Below are 17,845 nucleotides of genomic sequence, written 5' to 3'. Positions count from 1 at the left end.
GGCCCTGAGGCTCCCAGAGGTGCCCAACATCCCAGAGGTGCCAGGAGAGGCCCTGAGGCTCCCAGAGGTTCCCAACAACACAGAGGTGCCGGGAGAGGCCCTGAGGCTCCCAGAGGTGCCAAATAAGCTACCAGTGCGACAAACTAGGACAAGGGATAACATAAGACCATGTCCATAAAGAGATGGACAATTCATTTTTTTTATCTTAAAAAAAAAACATGTTGATAATGGAAATAATTATTTTTACTGTGGTATTAAAATGGCATGAAGTGCTAAAACTAATTATATATGAAAAGGAAGATGTAGGACTTCCATTTTGTTTTTCAACAGAACAATGACCCAACACACTTCCAGGCTGTGTAGGGCCTATTTGACCAAGAGGGAGATTGATGGAGTGCTGCATCAGATGACCTGGCCTCCACAATCATCCGACCTCAACCCAATTGAGATGGTTTGGGATGAGTTGGACTGCAGAGTGAAGGAAAAGCAGCCAACAAGTGCTCAGCATATGTGGGAACTCCTTCAAGACTGTGACCTAAATGTAAATTCATAGTCATGCATCTGCATTGCTTGCTGTTTGGGGTTTTAGGCTGGGTTTCCGTATTGCACTTTTGTGACATCTGCTCCCTGAATACATTTTAATGATTGATTGATCATGCAGTATGAAGATCTCTCCATTTCTACATGTGCCTCTTGTTCACCACCAGAGAGCAATGTTGCACATGTACAGAAGCCAACAGATACTGACCATCTGTGGATTGCAATCACGTTCAAATCTAAACAAATTAGGAGTGTAAGGTGATCCATATTTCAAATATGAACCATGTAATGTATCCTATCTGTGGTGTAGTCTTTGGAGGAAATGCACTTAAACAGGACATTTAAATGTCAAGTGAAATCAAGATTATGAATGCTATTTTTTAGTTTGTACATTCACTTCCATTATTTAAATAGTATTTGTTGTCTGCCCTTTACATTGTCATTGGGTTTTGATTATAATGTAATGTAGCCTCGGTCTACTGCTGACTTTTGGAAACTACAAACTGTTAGTCTGTATCGAAAGCATGATGAATGACGGATGGAATTAGGTGTTGATGTTCAGGCATGTTTAAAGAGTCGTTAGAGCAGAGTTTTACTGTTGTATTGAAGTCACAGCACTTCTAAGGGTTCACCAAAGTGAGAAATGAATGCTTGGTGCAGATTGCCAAGTGTAGGTTGGACACCACTAAAATCTGTACCTTTGACTGTGGTGCCAAGCTATGCCAATACCCATGGGTGTGGTGCTTGTTGTTTCTGTCTACACCAGTGCATTTTTACAATGATGATGAGTGGCCGGGTTAACACCATCAAATCTGACAATTTAATTAAACCATCGTGGTATTTTCCCAGGGTATTCTTACGCCGATTGTTCTTCAAAATGGAGTATGTTTAATCAACTGCCCTAAATTTGTCATTAGACAAATTTGGTTATCTACAACTCTGGCAAATAGGTTCACCATATTCAATAATTGGCAGAGTGCTTTTCAAAACACTCAGTGAAGGCTGAAATGGAATGTTATTCATTTGGATATGATTACTCCTGTCTGAACTCTCTCTCACGCATGCCTCATAAAAGTTTTTCTCACTGTGTTGATAGCAGTCATGTTGTCTGTCTCACTGTGTTGATAGCAGTCATGTTGTTGTCTGTCTCATTGTGATGATAGCAGTCATGTTGTCTGTCTCACTGTGATGATAGCAGTCAAGTTGTTATATACAAATACAATCAGTGGGAATAGGGGCCAGGTGTGCACAATGAAAGTTCCAGAGAGATTCGTGACAGTTGTCTACCTCATCTTTATAATGGAAGTCAAGATGTTGTCTCTCACCTTTATAATAGCAGTCCAGTTGCTGTCTATCTCACCTTTATAATAGCAGTCCAGTTGTTTCACTGAGGCTTTGTTAGAAATGTGTCACAGGCTTGAGAGAGAGTGAATAATACAGTACAGAATGTTCTCTTCATGAACATGTTGAGGGTCAAAAAGGTGAAGGGTTGTCACAGTACAGGCAGGTGTGTGAAAAGGCAGAATTCTTTTAAAATTATTTTTAACTAGGCAAGTCCGTTAAGAACAAATTCTTATTTACAATGACGGCCTACCGGGGAACAGTGGGTTAACTGCCTTGTTCAGGGGCAAAATTACAGATTTTTTTTTACCTTGTCAGCTCAGGGATTTAATCCAACAACTTTTCAATTACTGGCCCAACGCTCTAACCACTTGGCTACCTGCCATGGTGACTCAGCTGTCTAGCGTCTGGTCTGGTGTTGAAATCACAGTTTGTCATGGATGTTGGTATTATGATGAATGTAGTGATCACCATGGTGAATTCAGTAATTGTATTTATGAAATGTTATTATTGAGCATATTGTTATTATCACAACAGATCCCAGGGCCTAGTCTGGCAGCCCCCCACACCTCAAAAACACTAAAATAATATGAACATGTATATGTATGTGTATACAGTGCTTTCAGACAGTATTCATACCCCTTGACTTATTCCACATTTTGTTGTGTTACAGCCTGAATTCAAAGTGGATTAAATAGATGTGTTTTCTCACCCATCTACACACAATACCTCATTATGACAAAGTGAGAACATTTTAGAAATATCTCATTTACATACGTATTCACAACCCTGGGTCAATACATATTAGAATTTGGCAGTGATTACATCTGTGAGTCTTTCTGGGTAAGACTCTAAGAGCTTTGCACACTTGAATTGTACAATATTTGCACATTATTCTTTTTTGAATTCTTCAAGCTCTGTCAAGTTTGTTGTTGATCATTGCTAGACAGACATTTTCATGTCTTGCCATAGATTTTCAAGCCGGTTTAATTCAAAACTGTAACGAGACCACTCAAGAACATTCCATGTTGTATTGGTAAGCAACTCCAGTGTATATTTGGACTTTAGGTTATTGTCCTGCTGAAGGGGAATTTGTCTCCTAGTGTCTGGTGGAAAGCAGACTGAACCAGGGTTTCCTCTAGGATTTTGCCTGTGCTTAGCACTATTTCGTTTATTTTTATCTTAAAAAACTCAAGCATACCCATAATATGATGCAGCCACCACCATGCTTGAAAATATGAATTGGGGTTTTCAGTGATGTGTTGTGTAGGATTTTCCCCAACCCCAACGCTTTGTACTCAGTACATAATGTACATTTCTTTGCCACATTTTTTGCAGTTTTACTTTAGTGACTTATTGCAAACAGGATGCATGTTTTGGAATATTTTTTATTCTGTACAAGCTTCCTTCTTTTCAATCATAATTTAGGTTAGTATTGTGGAGTAACTACAATATGGTTGATCCACCCTCAGTTTTCTCCTATCACAGCCATAAACTCCGTAACTGTTTAAAAGTCATAATTGGCCTCATGGTGAAAAGCCTGAGCAGTTTCCTTCCTCTTCGGCAACTGAGTTAGGAGTGACTGGGTGTATTCATACACCATTAAAGTGTAATAAATAACTTCACCATGCTCAAAGGGATATTCAATGCCTTTTTTTATTTTTTACCCATCTACCAATAGGTGCCCTTCTTTGCGAGGCATTGGAAAACATCCCTGGTCTTTGTGGTTGAATCTGTGCTTGAAATTGACTGCTCGACTGAGGGACCTTACAGATAGTACGGAAGAAGAAAACATTTATGAAATGTATGCATTCACTACTGTAAGTTGCTCTGAATAGGAGCGTCTGCTAAATTACTAAAATGTAAAATGTAAATGTAAATAATTGTATGTGTCGGGTACAGAGATGAGGTAATTCCAAAATCATATTAAACACTATTATTGCACACAGAGTGGGTCCATGCAACTTATTATGTGACTTGTTAAGCAAATTTTTACTCCTGAACTTATTTAGGCTTCCCATAACAAAATGGTTGAATACTTATTGACTCAAGACATTTCAGCTTTAAATGTTTTATTAATTTGTAAACATTTCTAAAATCATAATTCCACGTTGACATTATGGGGTATTGTGTATAGGCCAGTGACACATAATCAAAATGTTTAAATTCAGGCGGCGACACAACAAAATGGGGGAAAAGTCAAGGGATGTGAATACTTTTGAAGGCACTGTATGTCTTTCGAAGGGGTTGGGTTAAAAGCGGAAGTTACACTTCAGTTGGACCTTGTATGTAATTCACCAATACAGTGATCTTAATCTCAACATTTTAATATTGTATTGTTATCGGCCTACAACTGTAGGGTCATTCAAGCTGTCTTTTATTTTAAAAAAATGTTTTCAACATTTGAAACAGTGCTGTGAGGGTAAAATAGAAAAAAACATTTGCACACAAGAAAATACAAAACAATAGGCCTATGATCATCAGAGGTCATATTTTTACTGCAGTGGGCTAAATCAAGTTCACACAGAGTGATTCTTGGTAGTCTTAAACAAATCTACTTTGAAACAAAAATATACTCCTTACACACATGGTTATGGGCTTAAAAAATAAGACATCTGTACAATGTCAGATTTAGAGTTCAAATGTATTACATTTTGAGTTTGCATCCCAATATTACACTTTATATACATCACAGAAGACTGAAATGTTACAAAACCGTTTGACTCGGCAGCTTTTTTGAAATGTTTATTAATTATGAAACTCTTAAAAATATGAATAAAATCCCACACATGAGTCAAAAAGGTCTACAAAAAAAGAGCATGTGCTGGAGAGGTAGACAATCCCAAAGAGGTTTTGAAAGGATTCAGCAGCTCCCTCAGTGGTTATATGACATGAGCTCAGCTGGAATGTCTGGGGAGAAGTAGGCTACCTGTCAGAGCAGGCTACCTGTCAGAGCAGGCTACCTGTCAGAGCAGGCTTTGATGGGTTTGAGCACTGACTTCATATCGGTTTGAGTCATTTATAGTCTTCTACAGAATCACTAGACAGTAGCTGCACAGGAAGACCAATCATTACTAGTAATATGAACATTCACATTAGACACACCAGACACAGACAACTGTGTATATTATTTATAAAGGGCGTGGTTCATTGTTGAGGGCAGGGTAAAGTGCGCATTTCATATATTAGATTGCCTGTACAAACGCCACCTGTACGGAGCAAGGTACAGTAGGCTACGAACCATAACACTTTGGATTTACAACTGGAAACAGACCTTCATGATGACAATGGACCCGTTGAAATCGGCCATGGCCATTGGGAATGTGGAGGAGACATCTCTTGCTTTGCCGTCTGATAACAAACTTCGGTCCAAACAGCAGCGTGTCTTGGATCAGGTGCAAACCATTAAGAGGGGCAAGTCGAAGTACAGTAAAAATGGATCTTTATCGTCGCCAACGAAATCGCCAACGAGTAAGCATCATTATTAGAATAAAAACGTATTACGTTATTTGAATGCTATTTTATTTGACCTACAGTCTAATCAGGTTATGGTTTAATATGTTTTGACTTACCCCCGTTAGATTTGCATTGTTAATGATTTATTCATGAGTAAATTAATAACCCCCATACATTAGATATCATTAGCTCCACTGTTGTTAACTCTTTTAAGTAAACAAAGTGCAACATGTGTCATTTTAATATAGTATACATAGGCTAAAGGACAGTCTATAATCTCATAATTATGTTTAGGCCTATTGATGCCAAAAATATGAATTTGTTTGTTACCACTCAGTCCTGTTCTAAATGTTCGAAAGGAAATGTAATCAATTGCCTTAACGAGATAATAATCATTAGACAAATAGGATTTATCAGTTAGTTATCCACAACTCTGGTAAAAAAAAGTAGATAATAAGAAGTTTACATTGGAAATCTTAGTCAATTGTATTTCTCATATGTAATAAGTAGCCTACATTGAATAATAAAACAACATTAAAGAAAGCAGGTTCAGGAAAAATATGTATAAACATACAACAAATAACCAATTATATGACTGAACTATTATAGCTAAATAATTTTATGACATTTTAGCCTTGTAGCAGACACTTATCCAGAGCGACAATACATATTTCGCTACAATGCATAGTTCCCTTTTCATTATCTAAAAGCTGCATAAAACACTGTGGATTGCATGACAATGATGTTAGGAGTACAATACCAATCAATTGATCATGTCAAAACAGCAAATAGGTAGAATACTTAGTTATCAGTCTCATTTGGAACATATTCAACTACATTTTTTTTAACTCTCTATTTTGCTATTTATTAATGTGCTATTTACTGCGTTTCTATGAGATATAGTAGTAAAGGCCAAATTAAATATTTTATTTAAAAAAATATACAGTACCAGTCAAAAGTTTGGACACCTACTCATTCAAGGGTTTTTCCAAATTGTTTTACTATTTTCTACATTGTAGAATAATAGTGAAGACATCAATACTATGAAATAACACATGGAATCACCAAAAAAGTGTTAAACAAATCTAAATATATTTTAGATTTTAGATTCTTCAAAAATAACCACACTTTGCCTTGATGGCAGCAGTCTAAGGCACTGCATCTCAGTGCAAGGCGTCACTGCAGTCCCTGGTTCGAATCCAGGGACTGGAACATCACATCCGGCCGTGATTGGGAGTACCGTAGGGCGGGGCACAATTGGCCCAGTGTAGTCTAGGTTTGGCCGGGGTAGGCCGTCATTGTAAATAAGAATTTGTTCTTAACTGACTTGCGTAGTTAAATAAAGGTTACATTTAAAAAAATAAAAAAATACTGTATATATACCTAAATGTGTCCTAAAATTCAAAATCAAATAGCTAAATGAGCCATGGTATGACCATCTTAAAACAATTCCATTTGTTAGCTTAGTAGAACCCGCCCCTGAACGGCGTGTTAACAGTTCACACAGACAATTGAACATTTCACATGCATTAACATGAATCATTACGGCTTGGAGTCTTGCTTCTTGGCGTTTATTCAATCACGTAAAAAATATAATTAATTAACAGTGTTACACCCAATATTTTACCGTGATAATTCATATTTACACAGCTTTTAAGAGTCATTTACGATCTCTCATGTTTCTCTCCACAGGTCCTATGTACACCAGCGTATTCACTGACTCCATTAAGTCACCTACCAGTCCCAATGGATTTGCCTTCTCGAATGGTACAAATGGCCTCTCAAGAACGGTATGAAGCTTTTAATTTTCATTTCACATCACATACATATGAAGATAGAATACATTGCCCCATGTTTTTGATAACTGTGCTAGGTTTATCAGTTGTATTTAGCAGTATACAGTATGGAGACTATAGTGAGCATCAGTGTTCATCTCATAAAATTATTTCCTAATGAGTGATGGCTTTTAATATGAAAGCAATGCCATGGTGATGGGGTAGTCTGTCTGAGACTAATCTCGGAACCCAGAACTATATCCACTGTGACCAGCTACTAGATTTATGTGAACATTCTGTCATGAGAGTAGTCAGGTAGAAGCAGGTGTTGCAGATGACTGACTAACCACAGGACTGGGAGTCAACATGTGAGTTTCTGCCCAGTCACCAGAAGTATGAGGAATGTTGCTCTTTCCAAGCAGCTTTCCCTCCAGCACAACTCCAGAGAGAGTCATCCTCTCATAGTGGCATCTGACTCATTTTTGTAACACACACCTCTGTCTTAATCATGTACTTTCACATAGATGAGGCATTATGAGTACTCTGAACTGAAATCTGGTCCAAGCCAAGTTTCCAACCAGCTTTGGAGTTTTTGTTGTCCCACTGACCTCTGCCAATTAGACAAGTCAATAGTTATCAATAACAATAGATTGATTATATGCAGTACACAATATTTATCTTCACTCACAGTGGGCCGCCTTGTGTATATTATGATTTTCGAATGAAGTTGTAAGTGCTACATTTATATTGTAGTCATTTAGCAGACACTCTTACCCATAGCAATTAGGGTTAAGTACCTTGCTCAAGGGCACATCAATGGATTTATTTATTTTTCACCTCAGGGAGGTGGATTCAAACCAGTGACCTTTCGGTTACTGGTCCAACGCTCTTAACAGCTACACTACTTGCTGCTAGGTGCTGGTGAAAGTGTTGCAATATTCCTGATTCCAAAGTGTCTGCTAGCATTTACTAAAATGACTTCGTTCTGCAGCTCAGCTATGAGCAGAGCACCAAGCGAATGGTACTGTCCTCCAAGGGGTCTACTGTTCAGAGAAACATGAGCAGCTCCAGCCAGTGGGAGAGACGATTACCTCTCAGTCCCCCCGTAGCCAGGGGTCAGCGCAACAGCAGCCGCAGTGTGCCTGATGTGGACCCCTTCCCCACCACTACACAGCGCCCTGCCCAGGCCTCGGCTTCAGCCCTGCAGCAGTTGCAGTCCTCGGCCCCCGCCCGGCAGCTCCAATCCAACAGGTCCAGCTTCTTCCTTACTGAGAGGGGCAACAGCCAGTTCATCTCCAATGGCAACGGCCCCTCTCAGGTCATTGTCAACGGCAACGATGTGCAGAAAAAGCACAGCCAGTTGATTGGCACCCGTCAGACGAAAAGTAGCGGCCAAATTACCAGCAACCAAACTCGTATTGAGAGGTCACCATCGAACCCCTCCATGGCCGAGCCCAAGATATCAGCGGTCAAGAGCAAGATTGAAGCAGGGTGAGTGGAAGGAGTGAATGTGAGATATTGTGTAAATGCTACTTTGGGGTTTGATGATGAATTGATTTTCAAATGTTTCTGAACAGCTGTTGATACACTATACAGTGCAATCAGAAAGTATTCAGACCCCTTGACTTTTTCCACATTTTCTTGTTACAGCCTTATTCTAAAATTAATTCAATCGTTTTTCAATGGAAACAGGATACCCCTGAGCTCAATTTCAAGTCTCATAGCAAAGGGTATGAATAATTATGTAAATAAAGTATTTCATTTTTTATTTTTATACATTTAAAAAAAAATCTAAAAACCTCTTTTTGCTTTTTCATTATGGGGTATTCAGTGTAGATTGGTGAGGAAAACAATTGATTTAATACTTTTTAGAATAAGGCTGTAATATAATGAAATGTGGAAAAAAAGGAAGAGGTCTAAATACTTTCTGAATGCGCTGTATAGACAAAAGTATGGACACCCCTTCAAATTAGTGAATTTGGCTATTTCAGCCACACCCTTTGCTGACAGATGTACAAAATCAAGCACACAGCCATGCAATCTCCATAGACAAACCTTTGGCAGTAGAATGAGCTCATTGACTTTCAACGTTGCACCGTCATAGGATGTCACCTTTCTAACAAGTCAGATCATCAAATGTCTGTCCTGCTAGAGCTGCCCCATTCAACTGTAAGAGCTGTTACTTTGAAGTGGAAATGTATAGGAGCAACTACGGCTCAGTCACGAAGTGGTAGGCCACACTAGTTCACAGAACAGGACTGCCGGTAGCTAAAGCGTGTAGCAAGTAGAAATTGTCTGTCCTCAATTGCAAAACTCACTACCAAGTTCCAAACTGCTTCTGGAAGCAACGTCAGCACAAGAACTGGTTGTCAGGAGCATCATGAAATGGGTTTCCATGGCCGAGCAGCCACACACAAACCTAAGATCCCATGTGCAATGCCAGGCATCGGTTGGAGTAGTGTAAAGCTCACTGCCATTTGACTCTGGAGAAGTGGAAACGCATTCTCTGGAGGGATGAATCACGCTTCACCATCTGTCAGTTCAATGGATGAATCTGGGTTTGGCGGATGCCAGGAGAATGCTACCTACCCCAATGCATAGTGCCAACTGTAAAGTTTGGTGGAGGAGGAATCATGGTCTGGGGCTGTTTTTCATGGTTCGGGAGAGGCCCGTTAGTTCCAGTGAAGGGAAATGTTAACGCTACAGCATACAATTACATTCTAGATGATTCTCTGCTTCCAACTTTGTGGAAACCGTTTGGGGAAGCCCCGTTCCTGTTTCAGCATGACAGTGCCCCTGTGCACAAATACAGAAATGGTTTGTCGAGATCGATGTGGAATAACTTGACTGGCCTGCACAGAGCCCTGACCTCAATCCCATCTAACACCTGTGGGTTGAATTAGAAGGTGGACTGTGAGCCAGGCCTAATTGCCCAACATCAGTGTCTGATCCTCATTAATGCAGGTAGCGTTCTCCTGGCATCCGCTTAACCCAGATTCGTCCATTGGAATGGAAGCCAGTCCCTGCAACAATGTTCTAACATATAGTGGAAAGCCTTCCCAGAAGAGTGGAGGCTGTTATAGCAGCAAGGGGAGACCAACTCCATATTAATTCCCATGATTTTGGAATGAGATGTTCGACGAGCAGGTGTTAACATACTTTTGGTCATGTAGTGTACCTATATGGGGTTTCCCAACAGGATGAATGATGATGGCCAGCTTGCTGATATTACCATGGTGGAGGCGGTGCAGTACCTGTCCAGTGGAGATGTGAACTACCAGCACTATGGTGCCTCATTCATCCAACACTCTACCTACTCAGAGGACAAGGCCAAGCAGGAGGTGAGGACACAGCCGTGGGTCTCCAGGACCCGGACTAAACAACACTGTCCTGTTAGGACATCTAACAGCTTTACCTGTCTCTCAGGTGTTGCAGCTCAAAGGGATCCCTCCTCTGGTGAACCTGCTGAAGAGTCCCAGTCCCCAGGTCCAACAGACAGCCTCGGCCGCCCTGCGGAACCTTGCCTTTAAAGATGCGGGAAACAAGGAGGAGGTCCAGCGCTGTGGGGGCATCACTGAGGCCCTAGCCCTGCTCCGAGACACAGACTCTACCGAGACACAGAAACAACTCACAGGTACAGACGACTGTTCTCTTTCTATACTCAACACTTCTCTGTCTAGTGACATCATAGACAGTTGACAGTTTGCAGACATGTGCACCAGTGTGTGAATGCAAGCGGTTATGAAACACGCTTGTGTTGCTTTCTGATGCCAAAATGTGCAGATTTAAATTGAAGGGGCAATCTGCATTTTCTGCATCCATTTTTGGACATCTAAATGAATGATATACCTTTGATTCATGAAAAATACAACTTAGAAATGCGTCATGAGCTTAGTTCAACTGTCGTACCCCATCATAACCAAAAATGCATGCTTGTTTTACTCCATTGTTTGTAAACAAAGTAAAACAAGCACTATATAGCCTTAAAACATGGTTAAAACAGTCCTTGTTGTCACGCCCTGACCTTAGAGATCCCTTTTATTCTCCATTTGGTTAGGTCAAGGTGTGACTAGGGTGGGCAATCTATGTTTTCTATTTCTTTGTTGGCCGGGTATGGTTCCCAATCAGAGGCAGCTGTCTATCGTTGTCTCTGATTTGGGGATCATATTTAGGCAGCCTTTTTTCCACCTTAGTTTGTGGGATCTTGTTTTTGTATAGTTGCTGTGTAGCCTGCAGAACTTTACGTTCGTTTTGTATTTTGTTGTTTTGTTGGTGTTCATTTTAAATAAAAGTAAAATGTTCGCCTACCACGCTGCATTTTGGTCCAATCTTTACGACGAACGTAACACTTGTATCCATAGCTCTATTATGTCTATTATTTTGGTCATATTTTCCCAGCCCATCCCTCTGCTTTTTACCGAAACAGGGTTTTCGCTTTGTTATTGTTTGAACTGCTAATTTTTGCTTTAAGTGCATTCATGCCATAAAGCACAGGGAAACACTCACTAAACCCTGTCACCTTAATCCTAATCAGTTCTTGCTGTCAGTCACACAAATGATCTATGGTGTGCTGTTGTACCAGCGAAACTTGATATGTGAGATGTCTCACAGTAGGCTGTTCTAGAGGATAGAGCATCCTGCTCTCACTATTGTTCTGTCTTCCTGAAGCCGTGCTCTATAAATTGGCTCTAATGCTATCAAATATTTACCCTGGTTCTTGACTAGCAACAGTACGTAGCTACAGTGTCTATGCTGTACAGTGACAATGACAGAGATGTAGTAGATTGAAGCACTGAAACACCTCATATTGCCTGTCAACCCTGGTCCTGGAGACTCACAGGGATTGCTTGTTTTTGTTCTCTTGCCTAGTTATGCATTGGAAAGTACATGCCATGCCCGTGTCATGACAGTTTGATCAAAGTGCACTGTGTGGCTAACTAGTATTGCTTTTGTTGAATTTTTGTGTTTGAGTTGAACTGGCTAAGATCCATGATCATGTCACAGTAGTAGCATTAGAGGTAATCAGTTATTTGAACAACTGCTGTTTCTACTGCCACTGAACTCAGAAGTTCAGAACTTTGACCTGTCTCTCCAGGTCTTCTTTGGAACCTGTCGTCTGCAGACAGTCTGAAGCCAGAGCTTGTGCGTAGCGCTCTGCCTGTTCTGACTGAGACTGTGGTAGTACCTTACGCAGGAGGAGTAGATGAGACCAACAAGAACCTGGACCCAGAGGTCTTCTACCATGCTACAGCATGTCTACGGTGAGACACATCGATCAATACTGTAGACCAGGGGTGCACACTGCACAGATCTACTGTATACTAGCAGTTAGCCCAGAGGTTACAAAGACAAACGTATGAACTGGCAATGGGAGGAGTATCTACTGCTGTTGCGCCTTTGATCAAGGTACTTAACATAAATTGCTCCAGGGGCACTGCATTGACTGAACCAGTAGCCTGAACCAGTAGGCTCCCAGCTGACAACTTGTCGGTGCTGTCTCAGAGGATTGGGTGAATGGCACAAATGGATGATAAAGTACGGTTTTGTTCTAATCTGTCATGTCCTCCACTGTCAGACTATACAATGCTGACCTGCCTTTACCTGATGCATGACAAGACTAGTTTAACTTTTCCAACAGAAATCTGAGCTGTGCGAAGCAAAGCAACAGGCAGGCCATGCGTAACTGTCGAGGCCTCATCGACTCTCTGGGCAGTTACGTCCAGGATTGTGTAGCTGCAGAGAGGCCAGATGACAAGGTGGGCGTGCAACATTAAATATCTTAAAATAACGTGAAACGTGAAACAAGTGATGATGCATTTATGGAATGCCATTCTTCACAATTCCAAATAATATAAGTTCTACCTGCATGTGAAAATATCATGGGATACATTTTCTCCATTACTTACGTTTTCTTGATACCTACTTTTTATCTTGGTAGGTACAGATTAATGCAAACTAACCAAACCAGTTATTTTGCCTCTGTTTGTGCCAGTCTGTGGAGAACTGTGTCTGTGTCCTGCACAACCTGAGCTTCCAGCTGGAGAATGAGGCCCCGGCCCTGTTCAGCTGGATCTCTGCCCTGGCCGGGACCATCAGCCGGGCCAACGCCTCCGCTGAGACCGGCCCCATCGGCTGTTTCAGCCAACAGAGCAGCAAGGTCCAGGAGCAGGAGGTGAGACAGGCATATAGGTCTAATGACATCAAGGGAGAGATGAGAGAGATGGATGGAAACTGTACATAGATACACAATGACATCATCGTGTACTGCACAGTATTGAATGTTTTAAAACACACAAATGTTGTGTACATCAACTTCCATCATAGATCTGAACACCTAAAAAATCTGATGATTGATAATAACTTTTACTCCTGTAGAGTCACTTTGACTACCCCGTGATGGAGGAGCAGCATCCTAAAGGAGCAGGCTGGCTCTTCCACTCCAAGACTATGCAGAGTTACCTGTCTCTGCTGAGGTCCAGCCAGAGAGAAGACACCCTGGAGGCCTGCTGTGGAGCCCTGCAGAACCTCACCGCTAACCAAGGCATTGTACGAACGACACAGAATTTTTACTCTTTATTTAATTATTTATTTTCACACAAAAATGATTTTAAATGCATCAAATGTATAGAGAAAAACATGTACCAAATGTGTGTAGAAAAATAACGATTAAAATCATGGTCCTCCCAAAAAATCTTTAGAAACCCTTCATAGACCCGTTATAAGACCCTCATCTCTGTGTTCACAGGTTTCTAGAGTGATGAGCCAGAGCATTGTCCAGAAGCTGAATGGTTTGCCTGAAATCTCTCCCCTGCTGCAATCCTCCAACCCCAGCCTACAGAAGACGGCTGTGGCTTTGGTGGGAAACCTAGCCAAGAACCAACGCCTTCAGAGCATCATGGGTGAGCATGGACACCAATCATAACCATGTTCATAGTGAAATGGATAGAACCTAGAATGTTAGGCTACCTTGTTTCAATAATGGTTTAGTTTGCATTGAGAGCAAACATCCAGCAGGGTCAGGTTAGCTAAACAATTTAGCCACTTCTATTTTCAGAGAGGATTAAACAAGAAAAGAAAACATTTCATTTATACCTGACCTGAGTTTGTGTTAGTTTTAACATTTTGTTCTTGTTGTCGAGTTAGCAACACTTCATAGAGTGTGTTTGCGGGAAGTGAATGACCTAATGGGATGTGTCTTGAAGCCCGACAGACCTTACCAGAGCTAGTTGGCATCCTCAGCTCATGGACCAAGGAAGGGACGGAGTCTGACGACACCCTGGCCATGGCTTGCCAAACCAGCCACAGTCTTCTGATGAAGGAGCCTGAGCTGGGGAAGCGCCTGCTGAGCAACAACCTGGTCAACTCACTCAACGACCTGAGCAAGAACAAGTAAGGCCTGCTCATTATATTTTATAACAAAAAAGTGCAAGATCTGCTCTATGTAAAGAAAACATTTGCAAAATCTAACAATTGTGGACCGCCTCTTTGGGGACTTTCAAAGAAGCCAGATAACAGAGCTTTGACTTTGAGGGTAAGGGCTCAGAATACTCCAGCCTTACAGGGATTGTTCTTTCTCTCGGTAGGCTGTTCCCAAAGGCAAGCAAAGCTGCAGGTGTGCTCCTCTACAGCCTCTGGTCAGAGAAGGACATACAGAGTTTCCTAAAAAAGGTACGAATTTACAGCCGATATTTCAAACAAATTCTGTCATAGTAATATGGGATATCCCTGTTGCAAATATTTACCTTTTTTTTGTCGAGCTATTGCATTTTATCTATCAGTTTACGCTTCAATGCATTTCAAAAATGACAGCGAAGACAACGTTATTAGGTTGCAGAGTTTTTTTAATCGAGGCAAGAACTCTTGTAGGAAAGGAGGATCTGAATAGGCTGGCTCAGTCAGGACAAAGATGGGTATCTTCATGATCACTCTTCACCCCTTCCTTCCCTAGAGGAGGATGACTCAGTGTGGCTGACTTGATGTTGTCTCTACTTGCTGTTTCTATAGCTGTAGAGATCCCTGGTATCTGTCTGTATTAGGCGAGGTGTGCCATTTGTATCCTCAGTAGTAAGAACCTAGTCCACGCCCCGATCAGGCATTTGTTTACAACAGTGGAGAATGAATGGAGGTATTATGTTCTGTCTGGTGGGCGAATACAGTATACAGTACACCTGAACAACGGTATGTACACAGGAGCTGTAGAGCTGCTGCAATGGTACAGCCAAGGAATCTAAGGATACAGGTTCACACCACAGTGTTAGACTCTTATCTGTACACGCAGGACATCTTATCCCTTGTATTTTAATGCTTACCTGATACTGAACATAGTTTTGCTTAGATCTCTTACCTCAGTTGCTTGACATTTCAGTTTCACTTAGTGAGAAACCTGCTGTGAGCTAGAAACTGCTACCATGACATTATTCAGGAAAACAATCACTATCAAGGGGGGGATTCTGATGTCTATTTAATCATTTGTCCTACAGCAAGGGATGAATAAGGGTTCCTTTGTGAATGACATCACCAGCGTGGCTCACAGGTCTGTGCAGGTCGTTGAGTAACAAGAAGACAGCTGACATGGATCTCACATCACATCCTCCCAATGTACCTATGGACTATACACCTACTACAGTACATGTCAGACTGTGTCCAGTTTATATGGTTACTGAATGTTTACTTTAGATTTCAAAACACATTAAAGTTAGTCAGATTGTCCATCTGTTATGTTATCCATCTTACCTCCGTATAAAGGTTTGTAATCTTGTATTTCTGGGGGGTTTCTGGGCTCTTTTTGTTTTTGCTAGAAATCATTTGTTTTCCTTTGCACTGTAAACATGTAGATTTTGATTTGGTAATGGCTGGTTACTGGGATTGCTTGAATAGGCCCCCTTAGCTTGCATGACAATTACGGTTGATTACCCAAAAGCTACTGAAAGCTAATGATCAGATGTAACTCATTTCATTAGATTTATTAAGCCAGAATAGTTCACTAAGTAACAGTTGCCACCGTTTTCCAGGGATTCGTGGGTTTCATAGAATCAATTAAAGCATACACAAAGCACATCACAAAACTCAAATATTGTGATGGTCACCAATGTTTAACCTACTATGTTCTTCTGTATAGTACAGCCATACTGTAAGCATTTTTGATACATGTATTATTTTGTCCGTACAATATATATCTCCCAATATATATTGTTATATTTTCAATTTCTGTCCATAAAATTTTGTACCATTTTTTTATTTTATTTTTGAATTTTTTTGGGGGAAATTTGTTCCAAAGTATTCCCATGAATAATAGAGACATACAGTATTTGATTGTATACAAACATAAGCAAAGTATGAAATTATTCCGTTTTTATTTGATCTGTTTGGGCTTCTTGCGGTCAATTTTCTGTCTACGGTTGAATTGAGTTTTTTTGTTTTAGTCACCTCTGTGTATTTGAATTCAGCTGATGTATTGTATGTATCGCCAAAGATACTTTCTATTATTCTGTTTGTACAATCTCATTGGATAATGCATAAAGAATATTTTCAAAACATTTGTTCATGAGAACTCTATGCTTGTTAGCTTTTCTGTGTTGTTTTCTAGATGATACCAGTAAGTAGCCTTGCATGAGTCTTTGCTCATAGGAGCAGGAGCCTATGATCATAGGAGCCTATGATCTCCTGTTTCTGTAGTGTGATGCAGCCTGATGTACAAGTACACCCCCTGGACATGCACTAGCATATCACAGGGCCTTCTGACGTTGCCAATGCCAGTACTGTGTGAATACAGTGAGGAAAAAAAGTATTTGATCCCCAGCTGATTTTGTACGTTTGCCCACTGACAAAGAAATGATCCGTCTATAATTTTAATGGTAGGTTTATTTGAACAGTGAGAGACAGAATAACAACAAAAAAATCCAGAAAAAGGCATGTCAAAAATGTTACAAATTGATTTGCATTTTAATGAGGGAAATAAGTATTTGACCCCTCTGCAAAACATGAATTAGTACTTGGTGGCAAAACCCTTGTTGGCAATCACAGAGGTCAGATATATATAGACTGATCATTTCTTTGTCAGTGGGCAAACGTACAAAATCAGCTGGGGATCAAATACTTTTTTTACCTCACTGTACATGCTTTACTTAACACAACTATAACAACCATTGGCAGAGGTAGCAAATCAGTAAATGGGAAATGCAACTCTGTGAGGCCTGAAGACGAATTATGTTTGAAATATGAGGACGGTTAAGCTATACCTGAATAACAGCCAGTGGTGCAGCAGTAGACACACCCTGTGCCCTGGTCATACCCATTACCTCACTGTGATTTGTTTTGCTTATCCTGCCTGTCTTGTCTCATGTTGTGGTTGGTCTGGGCATAGGACGCGAACCGTTCTGTGGGCACAATACCAGCTTATGTCTTTCCCCCAGTATTTACTCTATCTTACTGATTCATGGCTCTGGGATTAGCAAGAGGTATTAGTACAGTAACAACAGACAATGATGTGCAATTTTAAAAAAAAGTCAGCCAAGCAAAAACCCGCTAAAAATTAATTGATAAGAATGCTATAATTTCTCAGTGGGAAATGAATATCCAACTGGTCAGTGACAAGTTTTTGGAGTTTATGACAGCAACCATGTGAGCTAATTACAGTATTATAGACACTGTGTCCTGCGATTTCCTATGATCTTCTATGCAGAAGAACCCATTATATTATAACGACTCTGATGTTCTTTGTGAGCGTCATAGAG

At 40.6% G+C, this 17,845-nt stretch overlaps 1 protein-coding gene across 1 annotated transcript; it reads left to right on the top strand.

The window, feature by feature from the left end:
- The first annotated feature begins 4,827 nt into the window (after window positions 1-4,827).
- LOC115207411 (plakophilin-1) lies at window positions 4,828-16,648 on the top strand. Its single transcript, XM_029774476.1, has 13 exons — window positions 4,828-5,352; window positions 7,030-7,127; window positions 8,104-8,603; window positions 10,312-10,453; window positions 10,539-10,746; window positions 12,208-12,373; window positions 12,751-12,868; window positions 13,105-13,284; window positions 13,488-13,658; window positions 13,858-14,011; window positions 14,315-14,501; window positions 14,696-14,780; window positions 15,593-16,648. The coding sequence occupies exons 1-13, from the start codon at window positions 5,160-5,162 to the stop codon at window positions 15,665-15,667; spliced, it is 2,277 nt and encodes a 758-aa protein (XP_029630336.1). The 5' UTR covers window positions 4,828-5,159; the 3' UTR covers window positions 15,668-16,648.
- Window positions 16,649-17,845: the final 1,197 nt, after the last annotated feature.

Source organism: Salmo trutta, chromosome 14 (assembly GCF_901001165.1).
Source record: "Salmo trutta chromosome 14, fSalTru1.1, whole genome shotgun sequence".
NCBI lineage: Eukaryota > Metazoa > Chordata > Actinopteri > Salmoniformes > Salmonidae > Salmo > Salmo trutta.
Note: the sequence above shows the minus strand (reverse complement) of the source record. Positions and strands in the feature narration are given on the sequence as shown.